Source organism: Curcuma longa, chromosome 21, assembly GCF_044706935.1.
Source record: "Curcuma longa cultivar G26 ecotype Majalengka, Jawa Barat chromosome 21, ITB_CL_G26_1.1, whole genome shotgun sequence".
In the NCBI taxonomy this organism is placed as follows: domain Eukaryota; kingdom Viridiplantae; phylum Streptophyta; class Magnoliopsida; order Zingiberales; family Zingiberaceae; genus Curcuma; species Curcuma longa.
The window spans coordinates 10,935,842-10,958,068 of NC_133881.1; the positions used below are offsets into that span (position 1 = coordinate 10,935,842).

The 22,227-nt window shown below is 36.5% G+C and overlaps 2 protein-coding genes across 3 annotated transcripts in view; one reads left to right on the forward strand and one right to left on the reverse strand.

Moving 5' to 3' along the window:
• The first annotated feature begins 6,344 nt into the window (after positions 1 to 6,344).
• LOC141815284 (uncharacterized) lies at positions 6,345 to 13,089 on the forward strand. Of its 2 annotated transcripts, none has more exons than XM_074703216.1 (4): positions 6,345 to 6,663; positions 7,557 to 7,915; positions 8,458 to 9,655; positions 10,205 to 13,089. In XM_074703216.1, the coding sequence occupies exons 2-4, from the start codon at positions 7,761 to 7,763 to the stop codon at positions 12,821 to 12,823; spliced, it is 3,972 nt and encodes a 1,323-aa protein (XP_074559317.1). In that variant the 5' UTR covers positions 6,345 to 6,663; positions 7,557 to 7,760; the 3' UTR covers positions 12,824 to 13,089. The 2 variants fall into 2 exon arrangements, with proteins under 2 accessions (XP_074559317.1, XP_074559315.1); XM_074703214.1 differs by having other exon boundaries at positions 6,345 to 6,626.
• A 2,071-nt stretch (positions 13,090 to 15,160) lies between these two features.
• LOC141814885 (putative WD repeat-containing protein C2A9.03) overlaps positions 15,161 to 22,227 on the reverse strand; it is a 9,525-nt gene continuing 2,458 nt past the window's right edge. The window contains exons 8-9 of the mRNA XM_074702839.1: positions 15,857 to 15,951; positions 15,161 to 15,669 (exon numbers count right to left, since the gene is read on the reverse strand). Coding sequence (XP_074558940.1) covers positions 15,256 to 15,669; positions 15,857 to 15,951 — 509 coding nt within the window. The 3' untranslated portion in view covers positions 15,161 to 15,255. The remainder of the gene's footprint in view (positions 15,670 to 15,856; positions 15,952 to 22,227) is intronic.

Genomic DNA, 22,227 nt, shown 5'->3' on the forward strand with positions numbered 1-22,227 from the left:
TAATAAACTTTTATTTCAGGTTGGTATGGATGTTGTTCTTCTGAGTATAACAAATCCTTCTCAAAAAGTTACGTTGGGAAAAGTATGTAGTGTGGATCCATCAACTGAAGTTGGAGACGAAGAATTAGGTCCAAATTGGTGTGAAGTAAATGTTCAGATTCCTATAGTCTGAGAAGAACGACTAATAAGGTCTTATGGATCATTCAAGATCATGGGAGATGCTACTGGTGCTTCAATCGCTTGGCCTCTATCTTTGGTATTATTATGAAGATTAATATTTATTCTTTTATTGAATTCTTTTTATTTAGTTTAAATATTATATTTAATCATTTCATTTTTTGTTGCAGCTTCTAGTAGACCATGGTGAAAATCACTTTTGAAGAAGCTGTGTTGGTATTCTTGCACTTCCACTTTGCCTTACTGAAACTTTTGGTATAGTCATAGGACTCGGATAGTTTTTGCTAGTATGAATTGTCACATTTCGAACAAATGTATTAGATGGATGATAGTTTTTGCTAGTATGAATTGTCACATTTTGAACAAATGTATTAGATGGATGATAGTTTTTGCTAGATGGATGATAGTTCTTGCACTTCCACTTTGCCTGATTGCGAATACTACACGATCAAGATAATTTTGGATAGACTACAATCCCTCATTGTGATTGAGCGTGCTTTCTCACGAAAATAAAAAATATCTGTGAAATTGCATGTGCATGTCTGCTATGTGACATTAATTCAACATTTTGTTAGTTTTTGCTGCTCAAATCTGCTTCAGGATCAGTCGTAAATTCCTATTTTAGTAGGTAATAATTCCTATTTACCAAAGGAATTATTATTACAAAACTTGTTGGTGCGGGAAGCATCCGACGATCGAACCTAAGTTTTGATTATGGCAAAGGGATTCAAAGTTAAGTCCATTTGTAATCTAACGGTTTGAATGAGTTTGCAGGAAAGTCCTAAGTGTACTTAGGCAAAAGTCCTAGCTGCGGTTAGGCAAGAGGAAAACCCTAGGGGGTGGTAACCCTAGGTCATAGGGGGTGGTAACCCTATGCGGAAAGTCTTGGTGGGTCGAGTGCTTCAGGCAAAAAGTCCTAGGGGATGGTAACCCTAGGTGGAAAGTCCTGGTGTCGCGAATCAGGTGGAAGACTGGACCAGCCGGGAAGCGGAAGTCCAGCAGAAAGTCCGGGAGCATCGAGCGCTGAGCAAAAGTCCAGTCAATCTGGAGGATCGTACTAGCATCAGGTAATCTCTCCTGAGGGGAGTATGTGAGGACGCGTTCCCCGGAAGAGGGAACAGTAGGCGTCGGTTCGACCTAGAGTTTCCGGTTGGAAATTCGAAGTCAGAACCGGACAGTTCGAAGACTGTCAAACCTATTTTCCTTATATATTATTTATTATGTTCTAACTTTGTGTTGCAGGTTTGTTTTGGGATTAACATATTTTGCAGGGATCAAAATGCAACATTTGGTTTGCTTTGAGATTAACATATTTTGCAGGGATCAAAATGCAACATTTGGTTTGTTTTGGGATTAACATGTTTTGCAGGGATCAAAATGCAATATTTGTCTTGAATTGTGGATAAGCAGCAGAATAAATCTGCTTTGATCGGCTTATCCATGCGTGCAAGGCTGATCCATGCGTGCAAGGCTGATCCACGCGGGCGACGTGGAGAGCTTCAAGGCGCAATGAACACCTTATAAAAGAGGCAGCAGCGAAAAGATTAAAGGTCGAAGCCTTCCTTCTAAAAACGTGCTGCATTAATCCTTCTTCAACGTGCTGCATTAATCCTTCTTCAAAGTGCTGCATTAATTGCTAAGCCTTCCTTCTAAAAACGTGTTGCATTAATCCTTCTTCAACGTGCTGGATTAATCCTTCTTCAAAGTGCTGCATTAATTGCTAAGCTTTCCTCTTTCAACGTGCTGCCAACAAAGAGATTCCAAAGTGTTGCGATTCGACACCGACGTCCCGGAAATCTTTGTTTCTGTTGTCGGTATTATTTCTTTCTTATAGTTATATTTGTAATATTTCTGAAACCATTTTACGAACTTATAAGTGTTGCCCATCGTAACCGCTCAAGGAGTGTGGGCCTTCGAGTAGGAGTCACTACAGGCTCCGAACGAAGTAAACGACCTTTGTCTCTTGTGTTTGCTTTGTATTTTTTTTATTTCCGCTGTGTTTGTTTTACTCGTACAATTCCGAAACGAACGAAATAGCCGCGAGCGCTATTCACCCCCCCCCCCCCCCCCTCTAGCGCTTTCGATCCAACAAAACTTACTCTTATATTTCTCCAAAACCATCAAACATTCAGCTGTTGTGAAGCATGATGCTTAACTCTGATTTTCCTTATTTTAGTTACTATTAAATGTAATCTTCGTTTTTCCCCAAACAGCTGCAATGAATTGCTTGAGGAGGAAAAAGTCTTACGAAAGTAGAACAAAGCAGCTTGAGGTTTTCCAATCGCTCATTCACAATCAGGTAGAGAAATGCATTAGTCTTCCTATTTCCAAGTTCTAGCTGTGAAAATTCATGAATTTTAATCATAATTTATGTTCTATCTTGTTCTTGTAGGAGCAAAAGCTAGTAAGATTCACCGAGGCAGCAAAGCTCAAGAGACAACAAACACTCATCTGAAGAGCAGCTATTCATGGAAACTGAGACTGACTTGCTGATTCTACTTATTCATAGATATCATAACTACACCGATTGGTCGATATTTGAGCAAATGCTCTCCAACTTGTTCTAAACTAAACACCCTGTAAAGTATGTTAATGTGTGTATAACTTTTGAAATTACATAATTCTTATTCGAGTTGATATAGTTACGTTTGTCATGCCTCAACATATAGCAGATGAGATACTTTTTCATGTCTCAAAATGAAATTTAAAAGGCATAATAAAACGCCTCAACATATAGCAGATGAGACACTTTTTCATGTCTCAAAAGAAAATTTAAACGGCATAATAAAACGCCTCAACATATAGCAGATGAGACACTTTTTCATGTAGGGTCTAAAGAATGTTCGTATCTCCACAATGGCATGATATTGTCCACTTTGGGCCTAAGTCCTCATGGCTTTGTTCTTGGACTCTCCCCAAAAGGCCTCATACCAATGGAGATACTTTCCATCCTTTTAAACTCATGATCTTTCCCATGTGTTTTAGATGTGGGACTATGTTTGCACCCTTGCAACCCAACAATCCCCCCCCCTCAAACAAAGGACCACTGGAAGCTCCGCTACCATTTCTCATGGTCCGGCTGTCATTTCTCATGGTCCGGCTGCCATGTCCCTCATGGTCCGGCTGCCATGTCCCTTGTGGTCCGAGCCTCCCATACTTCCTTTGTTTTCCCCGAGGGTCTCCACATGGTTAGATCTGGATCATGGCTCATCCGGCGGTTAGTCCGGTGAAGAGCGGCCTCGCTCTGATACCAATTGTAGGGTCTAAAGAATGTTCGTATCTCCACAATGGCATGATATTGTCCAATTTGGGCCTAAGCCCTCATGGCTTTGTTCTTGGGCTCTCCCTAAAAGGCCTCATACCAATGGAGATACTTTCCATCCTTTTAAACTCATGATCTTTCCCATGTGTTTTAGATGTGGGACTATGTTTGCACCCTTGCAACCCAACATTTCATACCTCAAAAGAAAATTTAAGAGGCATAATAAAACGCCTCAACATATGATAGATGAGGCACTTTTTTGTGCCTCAAAAGAAAATTTAAGAGGCATAATAAAACGCCTCAATATTAAAAATGAAGAAAGTGTCTTTTTTTTTTATAAATCATCGTCCTATTTTATTTTTTTTATTGCTTCATGATTCAATCATGTATAATTATTTAATTATTTTTTAATATTATTTAATATTATTATCATTCGTCTAAATTCTAAATCGGTCAAGTATGTTGTAGGAACTATGAAATCGTAACTATTATAACGTGAACAAAATAATAAAAAATCATGTAGATTGTTACAATGTGATTTTCTAAGAGTTAATCACTCTGACTAAATTGATATAATAATTTTAACTAATATTTAAGTAGCTTTAAATAATATTTAAATAATTTTAATTTCAATTATGTAATAAATTTAAGTATGCTAGAATAATTTTGACTAAATTTATTATAATAATACTGAAACAATAGTATTTTAAAATACAAGGTATCCTTTTAATATTTTTCAAAATGGTACACTTTGATAATGAAAATAAAAAAGTACATTTTGATTTTTGCTAAGAAAATTATAAAAGCATGTTTCGATAACCATATCTAATTTCAAACTCAAAAAATAAAAAATGATAAAAAATCTTAATGCATATTTAAAATCTTTTATTCATGAAAATATTTTAAATATATATAACACATTAAATGGATATCAATTCTCTGTGCAAGTATAATGTATATAAATACATATTTTTATCTCCTCCCTCATAAATCCTCTTTAAAAATAATAAACACTATTTACTAATCAATCTTTAAAATTCTTTTAATCTCCCATGACTTCTAATGAACTAGACTTAGCATTTTTGTGAGAATTTAAATAGATGATTAGTCGTATAAAATTGAAATACTGCTATTACTTGCATGATTAATTATTAATTTAAGATTTTGAATATAATATTGCTAAAATGAAAGCTAAGTAATAAATGGGATAAATTATTTATTGTTTACAGGCTGGCTTCTCAGCGATCAAATTAAATCCTCTGGCACATTAATTAATACTGTGACAAACAACGTTAATAATTTTATCATGACGTCAATAATTACTATCACAAAGAAAGATTACTAATTCGGTCGATAAATCACAGATTGCTTCGACCATCCATGAGAGCGCCGTTGAGGCCAATCTATCTATGGCAGTGTGCACGCATCAGTGGGGACCACCCGCAATTGAATCCGTCCCCATCGCCACCACCACCGCAGCGCAGCAGACGTGAACGGCTCTCCAATCTCCATTTGCCAATTTTTTACTGCCGCTTCCTATAAAAATTATTTTTTAAAAGTGAAGGGTTAAAATTGATAATAATAATTAAAAAAACAAAGAAAAAGTGAAGGGTTAAATGTTGAAAAAAAAGGAAAAATTTGTAGTTTTGTCCTGAGAGTTTAATGAATTTTCATTTTAACCCCTAATTTCTCATAGAAATTTATCAGTTACTTTTAGATTTTTTTATAATTTAAATATTTAATTTTTACGATTAATTAATCTTGAAGATGATCGATTTAATCTCATAAAAGTTTTACATTGATAGTTAAAGTAAATCAGAAAGTATAGATGAGTCCATGCAGACGATTCAATACTATTAATTTTTTAAATTCTAATATGTATCGCCTTAAGATAACTTTCATAATTTAAAAAATTCAACTTATTTCTTACTCATCTCACGTTTGTTTGTTGGACAAAACAGTATGATGATTAGGATGGAGTATTTATTTTTATTTGAAATTACTTTTTCATTGTTATTAAATAATTAATTTTTTTATTAAAGCTTCTTTTTTTTTAGAGAGAAAAGGATTAAAATTAGAAGAAAAAAAATCTTATGAATTTCTTCTCACATCCTCTTTATATTATATTTCAAGTTCTTTAATTCCTCTTCTAGTTTCTAAAGCCAAATATAGTCAGTGACATTTTGAGTTAATAAAGTTAAAAATAAGAGGGGCAAAACTGAAATTTCCTTTTAAGAGTATATATGTTTTTTTCATTTACATCCCTATAAATTTATGAACTTTTTTCCTTTTATTTTTTTTTTCTTGTTTAAATCTAATTTCACCTCTCTTTTCATCTTCTATATAAATTAGGAAGGTCGAAATGAATCAAATTGGATTAGACATTCAATAAGCCTTATTGGCTTGTTTAAACGTGTCAACTTAGACATGCCACAATTCATCACAAGGCGACAACAAATTAAGTATCCAAATTTTAAATTGCTCAAATATATATTCTACTAATTCATCGATAATAAACTAATGGATCATGAAGCATAAGTTGAAAAACAAACTTAAATGAATCAAGTATCTTTCCACATTTGATCATTGAGGTTTATTACCATCCCAACAATTATTTAACAGATTAATTAAGTATTTATGATTCAATTATTAATTATAATACATTGTAGAGTATTAATTTTCTTTATTTTTGAGTGAGGGATTCAAACTTAAAATTCTATAATTACGAGGGGGGCTTGATGTATTTGCCCAATAATGGCTGCTGCCCAATACAGAAAAGCTACGTTATGTGATAAATAAACACGGTAAAATGCCGTTTTAATAGCAGCAAGAGAAACAGTACAGGCTTAGTACAGCTCCTTCAAAACACCTCTCTTTACTTTTGCCCCTTCTCTCTCTCTCTCTCTCTCTCTCTCTCTCTCTCTCTCAGTTGCTGTTCGTGCTACAGAGGTGTGCTTCTATTGGGGAACCTGATGCCATGGATGTGGGTGGATGCTGTTTTCTCATTTTTCTTCTTCTCTCTGGTCTCTCCTATCCATTAATTGTGAGTTGTGAAGTGAAAGGGTGAAAGCAAGCTAAGGCTTTCCCTTCTTCGTCACTTCTCCAAGTTTCAGATTTTTTTCCTCTCTCTAGATCCGATTTGGCCATCACAAGCAACAATTATTGGGAAAGCTGCAAACTTGATAAGGTATGGATCAATTGACGGTGGCAAGTTTGTTTTTGAGGTATTTTTGTTCTTTCTCATAGGGATTTCATTTCGATGTTTTTTTTTAAAAAAAAAATCAGTATCAAGCCATGCCCTTTCTGGATCTGCCATGTTCGGGTTCTCTTTTGCTTCTCCTGTTTTTTTGGATCTTCGATTTATGTCCAGTTCCTTGTTCCTTCATTTTGGAAGACAGAAGAAATTCTAGGGATGGTTTTTCTTCATCTTTACTCTAGGCGACGAGGTCTAATGGGAGTTCTTATCCTTTTTATGTTGTCCTTTCTTTGAACAATTTCTCCTTTTGCCTCTGTTGTTGTGCTTCCTTCTGTGATCTATAAAGAATCTTCGTGAGATCTTCGAGATTTTATGGTCTCCGTTTTTTTTTTTTTTTTTTTTACATCTGTTTACTTCTACGTAATGATCTTCCCTGGGAACTCTACAAGAGGAATTTTTGGATGAAGTTTCTCTTGAGTTGAAGACGCTTTTGCTCTCTCCTGAGTGGTTTGTGGTGGTGGTGGTGGTGTTCCACCTTTTTGACCTGAACATGTATCCTGCCCATGTTTCTCTACTTATCATTTCATGTGATTTGTGTTTGACAAAATTTTATTTTTTCCCCTTTCCCTTCCTTTCTTGTTCTCTTCCTGATATAGTTGTGCTAGCCTATGTTGGAACCTGAGTATGCTCAATTCTGCCACATAAAATGACACCTGGGGAAGCTCATCTCTCACTTGACTTTTTATCTCACTACCATTTGGGAGATTATGGGTCTTGATGCAACCTGACCTAACTTTATTGCTTTAATGAAACCCTTGAATCCAGTCTTATGTGCACATGAAATAATGTTCTTGAAGTTATCTCCAAGTTATATTTCTGGATGATCTCATACCTTTGACTTCTGTTCCTATGATTTTGCAGGCACAATAATCAGGTCATGAGAGGAGAAAAAAGGTGGTTGGATTTTTGGGTTTTGAAGTTCACTTTGTCTTCTTGAGGGGTTTTAGGAGCCAAGTCCTTTGTTATGTTGGAGGCTAAGCATAAAAGAAGGCCCAATAGAACCAAAACTTTTGGAGCAGTACAACTGCTGGAACATTTAGAGATAATTGAGAGGACCTTCTTCAGATGTTATTATCTAGTGGAAACTCTCCAGATACAAGATGTTCCTCCAAACTTGAAGAAGTAAGGACTGATGAAAGGGGTTCGTCTGGAAACCTTGCCTCCCAAGAGGAATTAGATCCACCAATCCTTGGAGAGAGAACTGCCAATTTCTCTATAAGGTAAAAGTTCTTCAGCTGGAGTTATTTTCTGATAGTTTATACCCCCTTTTCTACAGGGATTCCCCTTTTGCTCCTCAATCATATAACATATGAAATCTTTTCAAGATCTGGCGCATATGAAATCTTTTCAAGATCCGGCGTATATGAATAGATCAATTTCCTGAAGGTCTATCAAGTATCAACTACAAATATCAGATTCTTCTTTGTGCTTTAATTTCATCTTGAATGAATTTTAAACAGTTCAATGATAAATTTGAGTTTTTAAAAATCTTCATCGATGATATAGTTTTGCTATATAGACATAGAACAACTAGAAGTTATAAACTCTGTCTCTTTCCTCGATTAGAAAGGAATCTAACTATAGCAATTAGTATGAGATATATTCAGAACAAATACAGCCACAAAGGTCATCTCATAAGCAGGTCTTCTTTGCTTTGCTTCTATCTTTTCTTGGAAACATGGAGTTGAAGATTTTAGTTACTTAGTGCTGTAGACTTGTAATTTTATAAGTAAGCTTATTTCATTTTTTTTTTGTTCCTTAGAGATTATGTCTTTGCATCACGTTGCAAAGGGATTGAAGCTTCTTGGCCATTTGCTCAACAGTTCTTGAAGTTTTGTTTGAAGCATGGTATCAAAGAGTTGTTGCCACCTTTCGAACCTCCTGATGTACTGAGAGCTGACAGTCTCAGAAAGTTGGAAGTATTAACTCAGCCTACTGCTGGTTCTGAAGCTGAACAAGTTTCTTCACACTTGGATCTTCTTACAACTGGTAATCACTCCAATGAAGATCCTTCTAGTGTTCCAAAGATATCAGGATTAACCTCAAAGGAGCCTGTTTTAGTTCAATCCATCCATCCATCACTGGTGGAAACAAATTCTACTTCTAACCGTGACTTGTCTGTGAATGAGTTGAGCCATAGTGATGTTGGAATTGGCTCAGCTTTTGGAACATCTCAACAAACTGAAGAAATTTTAAGTCCGATTGGTAATCCTCTTTCTGTATCTCTAGTCAGATCTACTACAACACAGTCACAGTGTGAGGTTACTGATCTTAGCCATACTCTTGAAAAATTTTGTGAACCTTCGGCTAAAAGAGACAGGCAGATAGTGAAATTGGCTCCAGTCTTAGAGACTAGACAAACTGAAGGCACTGTAAAAGATTCTAGAATCATTCTGCATCCTATGGCTTCAAAGGTCTGCCCTGTCTGTAAAACATTCTCTTTCACTTCGAATACCACTCTGAATGCTCACATAGACCAATGTCTCGCGATGGAGTCCAACTCTAAGGGCATGCAGAGTAATGTTTCAATATATAAAGTCAAGCCAAAAAAGAAGAGGTTGATGGTGGATGTCTATGCAAGTTCTAGCTGCTGCACTCTTGAAGACCTTGATAAGAGGAATGGTACAAACTGGAGTTCTGAATTGGCATTACTGAATGCTCCAACTAGTGGTGTGGATGGGCTGACCAAAAGACAAGATGTTTCACCAATTCATTCCGAGTATGATAGGACTGAACCAGTGTATGTTGATTCAGATGGTGTAAAGCTTAGGATTTTGTCCAAGTTAAGTGAACAAGAAATATCACTTGAAAAGTTTGAGCTCAGGAAACATGCAAAAGAATCAAAGGCAAGGGAAGCTCTATCAATTAGCAAGAAAAAGCATTTTGCATCAAAACATTTGAAATATATGAAATTGAAAGCACAAAATGAGAATGGTCTCTCATCTAACATGAAGTCACAGGTAAAGGATTCACTGAGCAACAAACTTCAGTACTTTTTGCTTGTATATATGCTAGTGAACATGGATACTATCTTGGATAATGAACATGGTTGTCTCTTTTCTGTGATGGACAAAATGCTTTCCATGATTAAGTATAGATCAAGCATAGTCTCAAGGACACCAATACAATATAATGACACTCATAGTATTCACTTCTGTCAGCTTCTTAATATTGCTCAAGTTATTCTTTCTTTAAATTCTTTTGGCATTGTAAGTACTGATCAGTTTGTGTCCTTTTATACTGGATTTCTTTACTTCTCTTAACCAAGATGTTGAACGTTCTTGATTGTTTTTGATACATAAGTTTGGTTGTTTTTGAGAATCTATCTTCAGAATTTGGTAATATGCAGACTTATGGCTCTAAGCATAGGTGGTTGCTTTTACAGCAACACAAAGCAAAAACACTCTAAGCTTATCTTGCATCAGATTCTGCATGCATAATATTTTTCCCCTTTCTTTATGCTTGTGATGAACAATCTGGTATAACATTTTTCTATATTGCGATAGCAGATCCATTCTACAGATAAATTGGATTGCAACACAGAGAATCATCAGAAGAATGATGGATCTCTGACATGCACATCAGAGCCAGAAGAGAGAGACAAGACCATTTTATTTGCAACAGTAAAGCAGTGGGCACGTGCTAAGCGCTCACAGGTCCGGAAAAGGTTGAGCATAGACGACAACTGCAGTAGCTTGGAGGACATGCTACCTTCTAGTAACATGAATGTCCAACCAGATTCAGGCAACTCTCCTGATGTGAAGGCACAGACCAAGAGATTATCTAGTTCATATGAAGAGCTGATTGGTTCTCCAAAGAAGAAGAGAGTAAATTTCCTATATAATGTTGCCCGTACCATGGATCAAGGGAAGCATGGGTCTATGGAACTGCCTCAGCCAAACTCCAAATCGTCTTCGGAAAATTTGATCACAACTAATAGTCTTGTTTTGAAATTATCAAGATCATCAGGGAGCTTTACATGTTCATCAGTGTTGAAATTAACAGAGAAGGATGCGGGCACTCAAGACAGGCTCAATAGTGCTTCTAATAGGAAAACAATGATGTTGAAAGCTGAAGCTTTGAAGAATAATGACACAGTTAAGAGGCGACTTTGTTTAGGAGGGAAAGATGGAGAAATTGAGAAACCATCCATCTTAAAAAAGTTACGTAAGTACAGTACTGTCTCAAGGACTGTTCAGGAAGGAGAACTTCCACCATTGAATAATGCAAGTTCATCTACATGTTGTGCTCTTCCCAGAATAGATGGAAGCGAAACAATAGGATCTAACCAATGTTCTGCACTGAGGAATATTACAACATTTGGAGGAGCTATGAATGATGTGGCATCTCAATACTCAACCATAATGGAACACCAGGAAAACAGCAATTCAACAAATCTGAGTTCACAAACTCAATTCCATGGAACCGAAACTGAAACGTTAGGCATGCAAATCGAAATATCTGACTCCAGAGATTATGGGACCAGATCTTCCATGGAGAGAACTAATCCCGATCCTATTGCTCATGATGGTGTAATCTCAGAAAAGACTGCACCATCTCTTGGCACACAACTAGATTCTTGTCAATCTGAAGAACATGAGCAACCAATTTATTTAACTGAAGCCCGCACAGTACAGTTCCAACATCAAGAGAAGTTTCATGCTGATAGTAATTCTAATGAGAATGGAGATCAGCAGATTAAATTGACAGAGGTTAAAGGAAGAACATATTCTCACATGATGCAGCCAGAGCAAGAGCCAGCTGATGATACTCTTTCTCTTCACGAGTCTAGTGGTTGTTTGACTTGTCACAATGATGAACCAGAAAGGAGCTCATCAACAAGTTCTATTAGAATTACAACAACTCATTCCAAGAATGTATCAACTGGCAGGGAACCGTCTGGATCTCCCATTTCCACTGCATCAACTATCTCTCTACCATCTCCATCAGACCTAAAATTTCAAGGTGCCGAAAAGTCATCTGGATCTGCTAATGCCAATGATAACTCAAATCCAGCAATTCTTTCTGCAGAAAGTATTGAAGTAGTTCAGGAGGGAAATTTAGATAATAAGGAGCAAGAAACTGAGATTCTGCCAGATAAAAAACCTCATCAATGCCAGGATGATAAGTGCTTACGCGGCTCGTGCAGAGAGAGAATTAATAAAGTTTCTGAATCGTTCAGGCAATGTGGTACTGTCAAGACTACCACGCCAAAGTGGGTATCAGACTTGCCCATTCAACCGAGGAACTCATCCTCTTTTACTCTCTACCAGAATCAGAATCATTGTATGACAGACAACTCAGAAACTGGGGCACCTAGTAAATTAACTTTGCTGAAGAGTTCACTGGATTTTCCAGTCAAGTTTCCTACTTGTGGCAATACATGTTCACCCAGGCCATCACTTCAATCACAGAATCATTCTGTTTCCAGTCCTATGCTAAGGTTGATGGGTAAAAACTTACTGGTCCAGAACCATGATCGAAATGAACAATGTCAACCTGCATTGAATTACAGTCAACAGGTAAATCTTTCTCATCCTGAATATGCTTTGAACAACAATCACATGAAGCAGGTCAACTTTCAGTATCAGCATAATCAGCCTGTTGCTGGGCCTCCTCGAGCTTTTGGCCAAACTGTACCTCTAGTTGATCACCAAATTCCACTGAATTTACCTCGAAGGCCAATTGGTGGTGGCTCTACGGGTGTTCCACTGCAATCTGGTTGTACAGCTAAACTTGATCAGCAGATTCAGCAATTGCAACCACATAAAGATCCTCGTTTATCTTGTCAAATAATGGATCAGGTGATTGTGATTGATGACCCTCGGCATGAGAATGGTGCAAGAGGATTCCTAACAAATTCAGCAAGCAATTTGGCACTTACAAATTCAAGTCATAGCTCTTTACCTCATACTTCACTCTTCTACTATCCATTACAAAACCAAACGGTCGATTATATAAGACCCTTGCTCCCTAATCTCTACTCAAGTGCCAATTTCAGTTTTATGAATCAGAAGATCACCTCAGAGAACCAGGGTCCTTTTGTGCCAAACCCCACCTTATTCCAGTCCCTCCCGGGTCAAAGAGCACCGGTTATGTACTACTCAAGGAACCTGCATCGATCATAGTCAAAGACCCGTATGTAAGTTATTTAACAGACGAACATTAGCATCAAGAAAATGATATTCTGATTAGAAGAACTAGCAGGTGAAAAGTTTTACAGTTACTGTATTTAGTGCCATGTTCTGTTACTCATGCACGAAGGATTACAAGTAGTGAAGTAGAGTTGATACCCTGCTAGTTTAGCTGAAATTGGATAAAACTTCACTTTGGGTAATATGAATATCTTTTAAGGTGAATAGTTAGTATTTATTAGTTATTCATCTGGTTGCTTATTTGGCTGCAGTATATCAATTTTTCTTTTTCTTTTTCTTTTTTGACTATTTCTTTTTTCTCTTAGATATGAACTTGTGAAGGTTAAGTTCTGTTTTTTCCTGCTTTGGTTTTGGTTTGAGCAATTTTGTGAAGGAAATAGAACATTTTAATGGAGTCATTTGTCACGTAGAGAGATGCTTGAAATTACTTTTTCTCCCTAGAAGAAGAAGTATTATCAAACAAAGTAAACAATAAACTGATTTTTTTTTTTAACAAACAATGAAATCGAAATCCACAACTAGTTCGTCTCCTATCTTTGATCCGCCGGAGGCGGAGGCGGAGGCGGAGGCGGCAACGGGGATGGCGGCTGGGTTAGATCGAACGTCAACGGCGAGTGCGTCGCTGCCAGCGTCGGCGTTGAGACAGCGGATTCTCCCAACAGCTTCAGAGCATCCACAGCAATCCACTCCTTCTCAGACAACATTCCCACCTCCGCCGCCGCCATTAATGGACTTATCTTGATGGCTCGGGCGCTCTTGTGGCCTTCCGATGCTTGATAAGAAGAGAAGCTCATGCGGCGTCGGCGGTGCTCGTACTTACGAGGAGGAGCAGCAGCGCTGGTCGAAGTGCTGCAGCCGCCGTCCTCCCTGTCAACCTTCGTCTCCTCCTTAATCATGCTCCTCTCAAGTATTCCCGTGCTCTGTGACCTCTCACGCTCGGCCGTCAGGATGAGGAAATCGGTGCTGATGACGACAGGCTGACGACTTCCATCACCGGCCGCCGGCGTCTTTTTCTTGGACGGTTTTGCGCGGGGATTGGGATTTGTGCCGCGGTAGTTCCTCTCCGGGTGGGTTCGCAGGTGGCCGTGCATGGCTTTAGTCGAAGAGAACGTCCTCTTGCACACCGGGCACGTCATAGCAGCCACCGCCTGCGCCGCCGCCGCCTCCTCGTTGCTCCTCCGACGAGGGACTTCTCCGCCAGCTGTTTCCATCGAGATCAAGATAGTTGAAGCAATTGGATTAGAGAGGTGGTTTAGTTTAAAGGAAGAAGATAAATAATAAAAACTAATTAATAAAAAGTAAAATTTTAAAAAAAGAATGTGTCTCATCTTACTAATTAAAAAAACAATTTGTATATAATTTACATTGTTTTCCTTTATTTTTATAAACTATATTTATCATATAAAAGATTAATTAATAATTTATATCCCTTGAAAATCCCTCTATTTTAATAAAATTTTAAATTATTTTTTTATAATATATCACAGAATGATTTGTCACACTATCCTTAATCATTTATCTGTGCTATTTATTATTTATCGAATCCTTTTGACGGGCTTCGCCAGGATTCGAACCCTTGTTCTCTTCTATAAGTTTGTTGCATCGTAACCAACTCACCTATGCCCCGAGGGTTATATTTTGCTCACATAATTAATAAAATGATGTGTAATTAAAATTTGATTATTTTAAGATTAACAATTATAATTTGAAACCACCAACCATCCTAAAATCTTTCTATTTAACATTTTAAACTCTGCTGAAACAGTTGTTGAAACAAAATAAATAAATAATCATACTAAATCAATTAACTAGCTTTCTCGAAGAAGGATGATTAAGTCCCTGGAGCATAGTTGAGTTGATCAATTGCAGTTTTTCAATTTAACTTCTCATAGATGATTGTGAGACCAATTATGTGGGGTTGTTAGAATGACGGATTCTACTTTTTTTTTACAAAAGATTGAAGAAGGATGATTGACCTATTAATTCACTACTTTTAATCATTTTAGTCATACAACAACAACAATCAAACTCATTAGACCTAATGGGGCTCTTCACAATTTTAGGCATAATATCAGAAAATTGAAAATACTTCTCATATATATTTTATATATATATAATTTCTTGTGCCAAATCCTATAGAACAAGAGCTTGATGGATGAACCAGTAAATGTATCATAATTTTTAAATACACGAGCTGACAATACGGTACCTAAAGCTAAAATACAAGAAAAAATTGATAAATTATAGAGGATAATTTCTCTCAAAGTTCATTCCCTCTCTTCCTTTGCTTTCATCTGATGTGTGCTTCTGTACATTTAACATACCAAAGTGTCTAAGTTTATTGACAAAACGTATTGACACTAAAAACCAGCTCTTGAGCCTCAAACCTTTGAATAATTGTAGCATCAGAGGAGACAATCAAGGTATGAGTAGTTCCTATTGCGATTGTATTGTAGGAGACTACCGTAGGAATGGTCCCATATGCCTATGAAGAGAGACTCTGTATCCGGACTGAATGACACTCCTGAAATCTCTCCGAAGAAGTCCACTTCTTGCCGCTGCTTGTACCCACTACCCACATCAAAGATGTGAACAAAATCTGCAGGCTCTGCCATCGCCATGAATTGTCCGTCTGATGTGAAGCGGATAGATCTTATTGCACCAAGGTTGCCTCTCAGAACAACTAGAGATTTGGATAGATTCCTCACATCCCAAATACGGCAGGTCTTGTCTTGGTTTCCGGTGGCAATTATGTACCCATCTGGATGCCATGCCGACGCAAAAGAGAAGTCCGAGTGGCCTTGCAAGGTATCGATAGTCTATTGCAAGAATGTAATTATCACAAATTTGTTTACTTGGCTAGAACTTGCCAATGTAGGATCACAATGCATGTCTCACAAATTAGTTTTTTCTACTTCAAAATTTCACATTGGTAAATATTGATAGTGATGATCAAGAACTTAAACCCAGTAATTTCCAGAAAAGCCAATGAATTTCCATACACACCTTTCCCGTATGTGCGTCAAGCAATTGACCTTCCGGGTAGTCCCCCACAACCACAAGAAGTTGTCCATCCGGACTAAGAGATGCACATGATGAACCTATAATGAATCATGATGCAGGTTTGGATATTAATTTTTGGGGCCATGGTGTTTCAATCTATCATAATTGATTTTTTGATGAAAATAATCAAGAGAGTTGTGTTGGATTTGAGTGTGCTCTAGATGTTTTTGCTGGGAATGTAAACATAACGCAAGAAAAAATCTAGTGAATTTTTTATTGACATATTCAAGAAAGTAAATTTTAAAGTGTATACCAATTTTTTAGATAAATGTAAAGAGTTTGATATAAGAAAGTCATGTAATTGTATCTGTAAATAAAAAGTGAAACCTATATGCAAGGAAAAAAATCCAAAAGAAAAGTAGGAATACCATATTCAAGCATCATAGGGGCATGTTCAATGCTGATACTGAACATTCTTGTGGCTACATAAGTGACTAATGGATCATGAAAGAGCCATTTTAGAGGATAGATTGCTGCCTTTTCGATTCCAACACATCTTGTTTTACTTATACCAGCCACTGACTTTGTATACAGGACCCAATGACACAGAAAAACTGGCAAAATGACTTGGATTCTATTTGAGAAGATATTTTATTGCATGTTGCACTAGTTCTCTAGCAAATTGAGTTATCTCATATAAATGTTATCTTGTTTTTTTTTTCCAAAGAATCTTACATATACGCACACACAAACAAACAGGCTCAATGTTGTCGATCACTCTCTTTGGATGATTTTATGTTCTTTTGGTCGCAGAGCACTAATATATACTCACCTCAACCTCAGAGTCATGGCTTTTAACCTAATAACTAAATATGTTTTGTCATAGTTGCCAAGACACCTAAGAGTATATATATATATATATATATAGTTTGTTTTAGTATTTCTCCATCCTTTAGTGCTAAGACTTTGTAATTGTTTGTGGTTTCTTTATCATTAGTGATTCCTTCAAGTGCACAAGCCATCAATTGACTCATAGATGATCCAATTACTTTGAGTTTATGTTTCATTAGAGGAAGGTAGTAATTGGAGAAATATTTCTAATGGTTTTCTTGGAGAGAAAAAAAGTGATGGAAACTGGAGTTGTTTAAATTGATTTACTAAAATAAAAAAACATAAAAATGACTAATTTTATTTTCTTTGACCATATTTAATGGATATTTGGTGTGAATAGTGCTTCCTCTGCATAATTTGGACAGTATCAAAAGGGTTGAAACTAGGGAATGAATTCCTAGTTCCTTGTATCCCTCCCTCTATTTCCATCCAAGAAAACAAAGGGTAAGTCTCAAGAGAAATTGCATTCTTGAAGTAATTGTCTTCCCTTGTATATATATTTTTAATTTTCACTCTCCATTCTCATGCGCTAAATATTTGTAATCTTAGTGGCTTGTGTCTCAGTTGTTAGAAACTTAAGGAAAGAAAAGGTATTGTGATTAGTTTTTTTCTTGAGGTGGATGATGGGAAGATTGTCATCTCGTCCAAGGTTACACTACAAGAATTCAGGTATTTAGCGACGATATATTTTAGTCACTAACCTTTTAATTTCGTCGCTAAAACATCTTAGCGACGATAATATTTCGTCGCTAAATTCGTCGCTATAAGCTGGTCGCAAATTAACATTAGCGACAAATTTTCTATATTTCGTCGCTAACATTAGCAACGAAATCATAATCGTCGCTAACTCTCATATTTCGTCGCTAAATTTAGCGACGAATTATCTATGTTTCGTCGCTAATGTTTATATGATTAGCAACGAGGTTTTAAATTATCGTCGTTAAAATTTCGACTAAAATCCCTAAACATATCGAAACTTAGCGACGAATTTTCTTAAATTCGTCGCTAATATTTTGGTGGTTAGCGACGAGTTTGGTATTTTCGTCGCTAAGACTTCGCGACAAATGTATTAAATCGCCGCTAATAATTGGTTTTTGTAGGTATCGAAGGTTAATTAGCGACAATTTTGTTGAAAATCGTCGCTAAGTTAGCGACGAATTTGTTTAAAATCGTCGCTAATTAACGTGTTTCCACTGCCCAACGCTCCCTGTTTTACCTCATATCCTGCTGCTAATACATATCTCATCTCATCTGATATCCAATACATATGCATACTCAAAACACACTCAAAGCATAACAAGTTCAATCAAAACATCCATAAAATATCACAAACTTCACTCAAAACACAATCACAACACAAAGTTCAAATACATTAGTAAAATTCCAGTGCAGTAACTAGTTCAAGTGCAGTAATTATATTACAATACAGTAATTAGTTCAAATACAGTTTTGGCCCAGGTGGCCTAGTCATGGTAAAAAAAAGATCAAATATATATATATACCATGTAAATAAATATTAATCACTATCATCATCTGTAGAAGATAAATGATCATCTGCATCACTATCAACTTCAGTATCAATATCCTCATCGTTAAGAATACTTTGAGCATCCATAAATAATTCCACTTGTGCATTTGACATATATATCTAAATGTTGATGCTCAACATCTAATCTACAAAGATGGGATATCTCTAAGTCTTCACCAACAATTGAACTTGAACTTGCCTCATTAGATGAAATATCTTGGTTAACATCAGTATCCAAATTATTTTCAATTTCTTCAAATGCTTCATCAACTTCAGTTACCTCGTATATTTCTCGATGTTGAACCTTTTGCACTACCTTCCAATGGCCTCCACGCTTTATATCATTTAAATAATAAACTTGTCTTGCTTGGTTGGCTAAAATAAATGGGTCATCAGTATACCATGTTTTAGAAGTGTCAATACATAAGAAGCCAAACTCTTCAACCATTGATTTTTTTTTAGGATTACATTGGAACCAGTCACACCAGAATAATTGTACTTTATACTTGAAAGAGTAAAATAGTTGAACAACATCCTTCAACACTCCAAAAAAATCCAAATTGTCACCATCATCAGATGATGGTACGCTAACCCCACTATTCTGAGTAGTTCTGCGAGAATCACGTGACCTTGTATGGTATCGAATACCATTTACAATGCAAGCATCATATAGTTGAACTTTAACATCAGGTCCCAAAGCTAAATAGTACAACTCATGTGTGATCTCTGAATTTGTTGAATTCTTTAAAGTTATCATTCTATCTCTAAACCACTGTGGAAAATCTCTCTCATGGTATTGTAGAAGTTGATTTGAAGGAACTTTATGTGATAGAGTCTACGTTAAGGCAGCTCAAATGACTTTTTTGTGCTCGATTTCAGTCCACTCAAATTATAAACTTCAAAACATATATATAGACAATTTTTGCCATGATAGTCAGGATAGTTCTACCTGTACAAAAATAAAAATCAAATGTTAACTGTAAAAACAGCCACAACTACCTGTCCATTTTTCTAATGGATTCTCTTCATCAAGTCATATATATAAGTCTGAACTATTTTGTATTGTTTATATGGATCTTATCCATAATCTTTATATCAATTAAATTGCTATATAGTATATTAACTTGAGTTTTCTATGGTCACCCTATACTCTCTAAGCCTTCAACTCTAGTCAATTCAACTTTTAAAATCTAGTATCAATAAGTCACCCTTCAATCTATCCATATCATGGATTTACTAAACAAATTAGTGAAGAACTAGAGTACTACCAAGCTAACTGGGCTTTGTTCCCATCTGTGGTACCTATCTAACTCGTCTTGATATCTCCACAGACGCAACAGTATGAACTCTGATGATTTATCGATCATCTCCAAACATATACCATCTTAAACTACTTTATCTTATCTAGTAAAGTCACATATTTATCTTGGCATTCTTATCTTTGCTTAATTAACTTATTTTTAAAGTAATTTTACCTAAAGGCTGAGGGGGCAACACAGGAGGCGGAGGAGGCAGCAAATCCGGCAGACTCGGGCAGAGCAGGCTCCAGAGGGGGCAGCACAGCCGCGGAGACGGGCAGCGAAGGCTGCGGTGGCGCAGGAGAAAGGAAGACGGCAGACTCGGGCAGAGCAGGCGCCGGAGGGGGCAGCACAGTCGCGAAGACGGGCAGCGAAGGCAGCGGTGGCGCAGGAGAAAGGAAGACGGCAGACTCGGGCAGAGCAGGCACCGGAGGGGGCAGCACAGCCGCGGAGACAGGCAGCGAAGGCAGCGGTGGCGCAGGAGAAAGGAAGAGGCGGGGGCAGGGGCACAGGAGAAAGGAAGAGGCGGAGCGGTCGGGCGAGAAAGGCAGAGAAGAGAAAGAGCGGTCGGCGAGAAAGGAAGGAGCGGTCGGGTAAGTGAGTTAGGGTTTTTTAACGAATGTTAGCGGCGAAACCTTAAATTCGTCGCTAACTACACAACTCTTAGCGACGAATTAGGTTGTTTCGTCGCTAATTATTAACTTTGCGACGATATATACAATTTCGTCGCTAAATATTAGCGACGAAATTAAATATTTCGCCGCAAAAATTATAGTTAGAGACGAAATTGGATATTTCGTCGCAAAACATATATTTAGCGACGAAAATGAAAATCGTCATTAATAATTCGTCGCTATTTTTATAATTTGTTGTAGTGTTAATAGGTGTACAAATCAAGGAGGGAGAAACTATTTTGGAGGAGATAATACAAATCTAAGAGAAGGGTGCTAATTAGAGTTGCACAAAAAGGGTATATGGAGTGAACAACTAATAAAACACTGATTTTTTTTAGTAGACTCCTAGAGGTGGACCTAGGTAAATGATGGAGGCAAGCATTGACTTAATTCTTTGATCATTTAATATTCTCTACTTGTATCTATGTGTGTATTGACTTCATGTCTAATTGTCATTATACTTTTATCTTAGCACATTGATGTAACTCATCTACATGTTGATTAAATTCATTTTAGTATATGATGTGGCAATCTCACTCTGGTGATCCTAATATAAGTTGAACAATCTTCTTTAAGTGAGCATCTTGCAGTTTATTATATACTTCACAAGATATCTCATAAACGTCAAACCTAGAGCACTCTATTAGCATGTAATTGATGCATCTCTATCATTGCAATGATAGTAATTTAAGGATGTTAAATATTTAAGCCAAGGTTAATCAAGCAGCTCATAGTATTTCTTTATCATTAAAAACTACATAAATGTTCTGGCCATGATTAAGTGCGTTAACATATCACAAAAGTTTATTTTGTATAAGTAACACTCTTGTTCTTATGTTTAGCTCGTCCAATTTCACAAGACAAGTGACATGTGGAGCTTTACCGCTTGTTCTTTACATATTGAGAGAATTAAGAATTCAGTTCCCAAAGACATCAATGGTGATTTCCTCTAGGCAAGTAGAGTTAGATGCATGATATCATAAACCTTAAAATAATATTACACATTCATTATGAGCTCACCACAAATTATTCTAATAAATAGGACCTACATGCACAAACAGTCAATCACTGCAAAAAGAAACATAATTAGCAAATGTATCCTTACATTCACTGGCCACTCAGTGAAATTCCTTGCAAGGCTGAAACTTCTCCATGTCAAAGTCTCGAACTCCAGAGTCATTATTGGAAGCCATGAAGTGAACAGCACCACTAAGTAAATTGAGTTTCAGTCAAATTAAAAATAAATAAAAAAGTACTAAAAAGGCTAATTACCTGGAACTATTATATATTTCAATGGCATTTGTAATAGCATTTTCATCATATGTTGCTCGCCAACAAAAGCTTATTCCATCTCGATTTAAATACTAAATTTCATATCAAGTTAGAAGAACATCAAATATCTTAATATAAATATGTTAATTATATGAAGAATGATAAATTTAAATTACTTTACAAATAATTTCCCCCTGAACCCCGCCTACTATTAGCAACTCGTCCTTTACTGCTAATGTACTAACTTGAGTCTGAGAAAATCCTTCTAATGTACTTCCTTGATGTTTTTGGAAAAGAAAATATGAAGAAGTTATACAAAATTTAAGGAAATGATAAATAATAGCTACAAGTGATTAGCAGACAATTCATCATCCACGGAGACGAACCTCACATGGCGCTACATGTCCTGATAGATTCATAACTTCAAACTTATTACAACTCAATGTCGACCAGTGAAGCACGGAATAGCGTGACATTAAGTACACATCATGTTTGGATGTAGCCCAAACTAAATTTCTCAGCTGCAAAAAGAATATTGGAGAAATAATAAACTATCATACTTGGACATAGTTTCAACAAAATTTCATGTTTCTTTTCTAATTTTTATTTTTATATTAGGCATGGTCGTTAATAATCTGCATTGGCATTACAAATAACCCCAAGTATTTAGCAACCCCATCAGTGGGATTGGTGGATTTTTAACAAAAACAA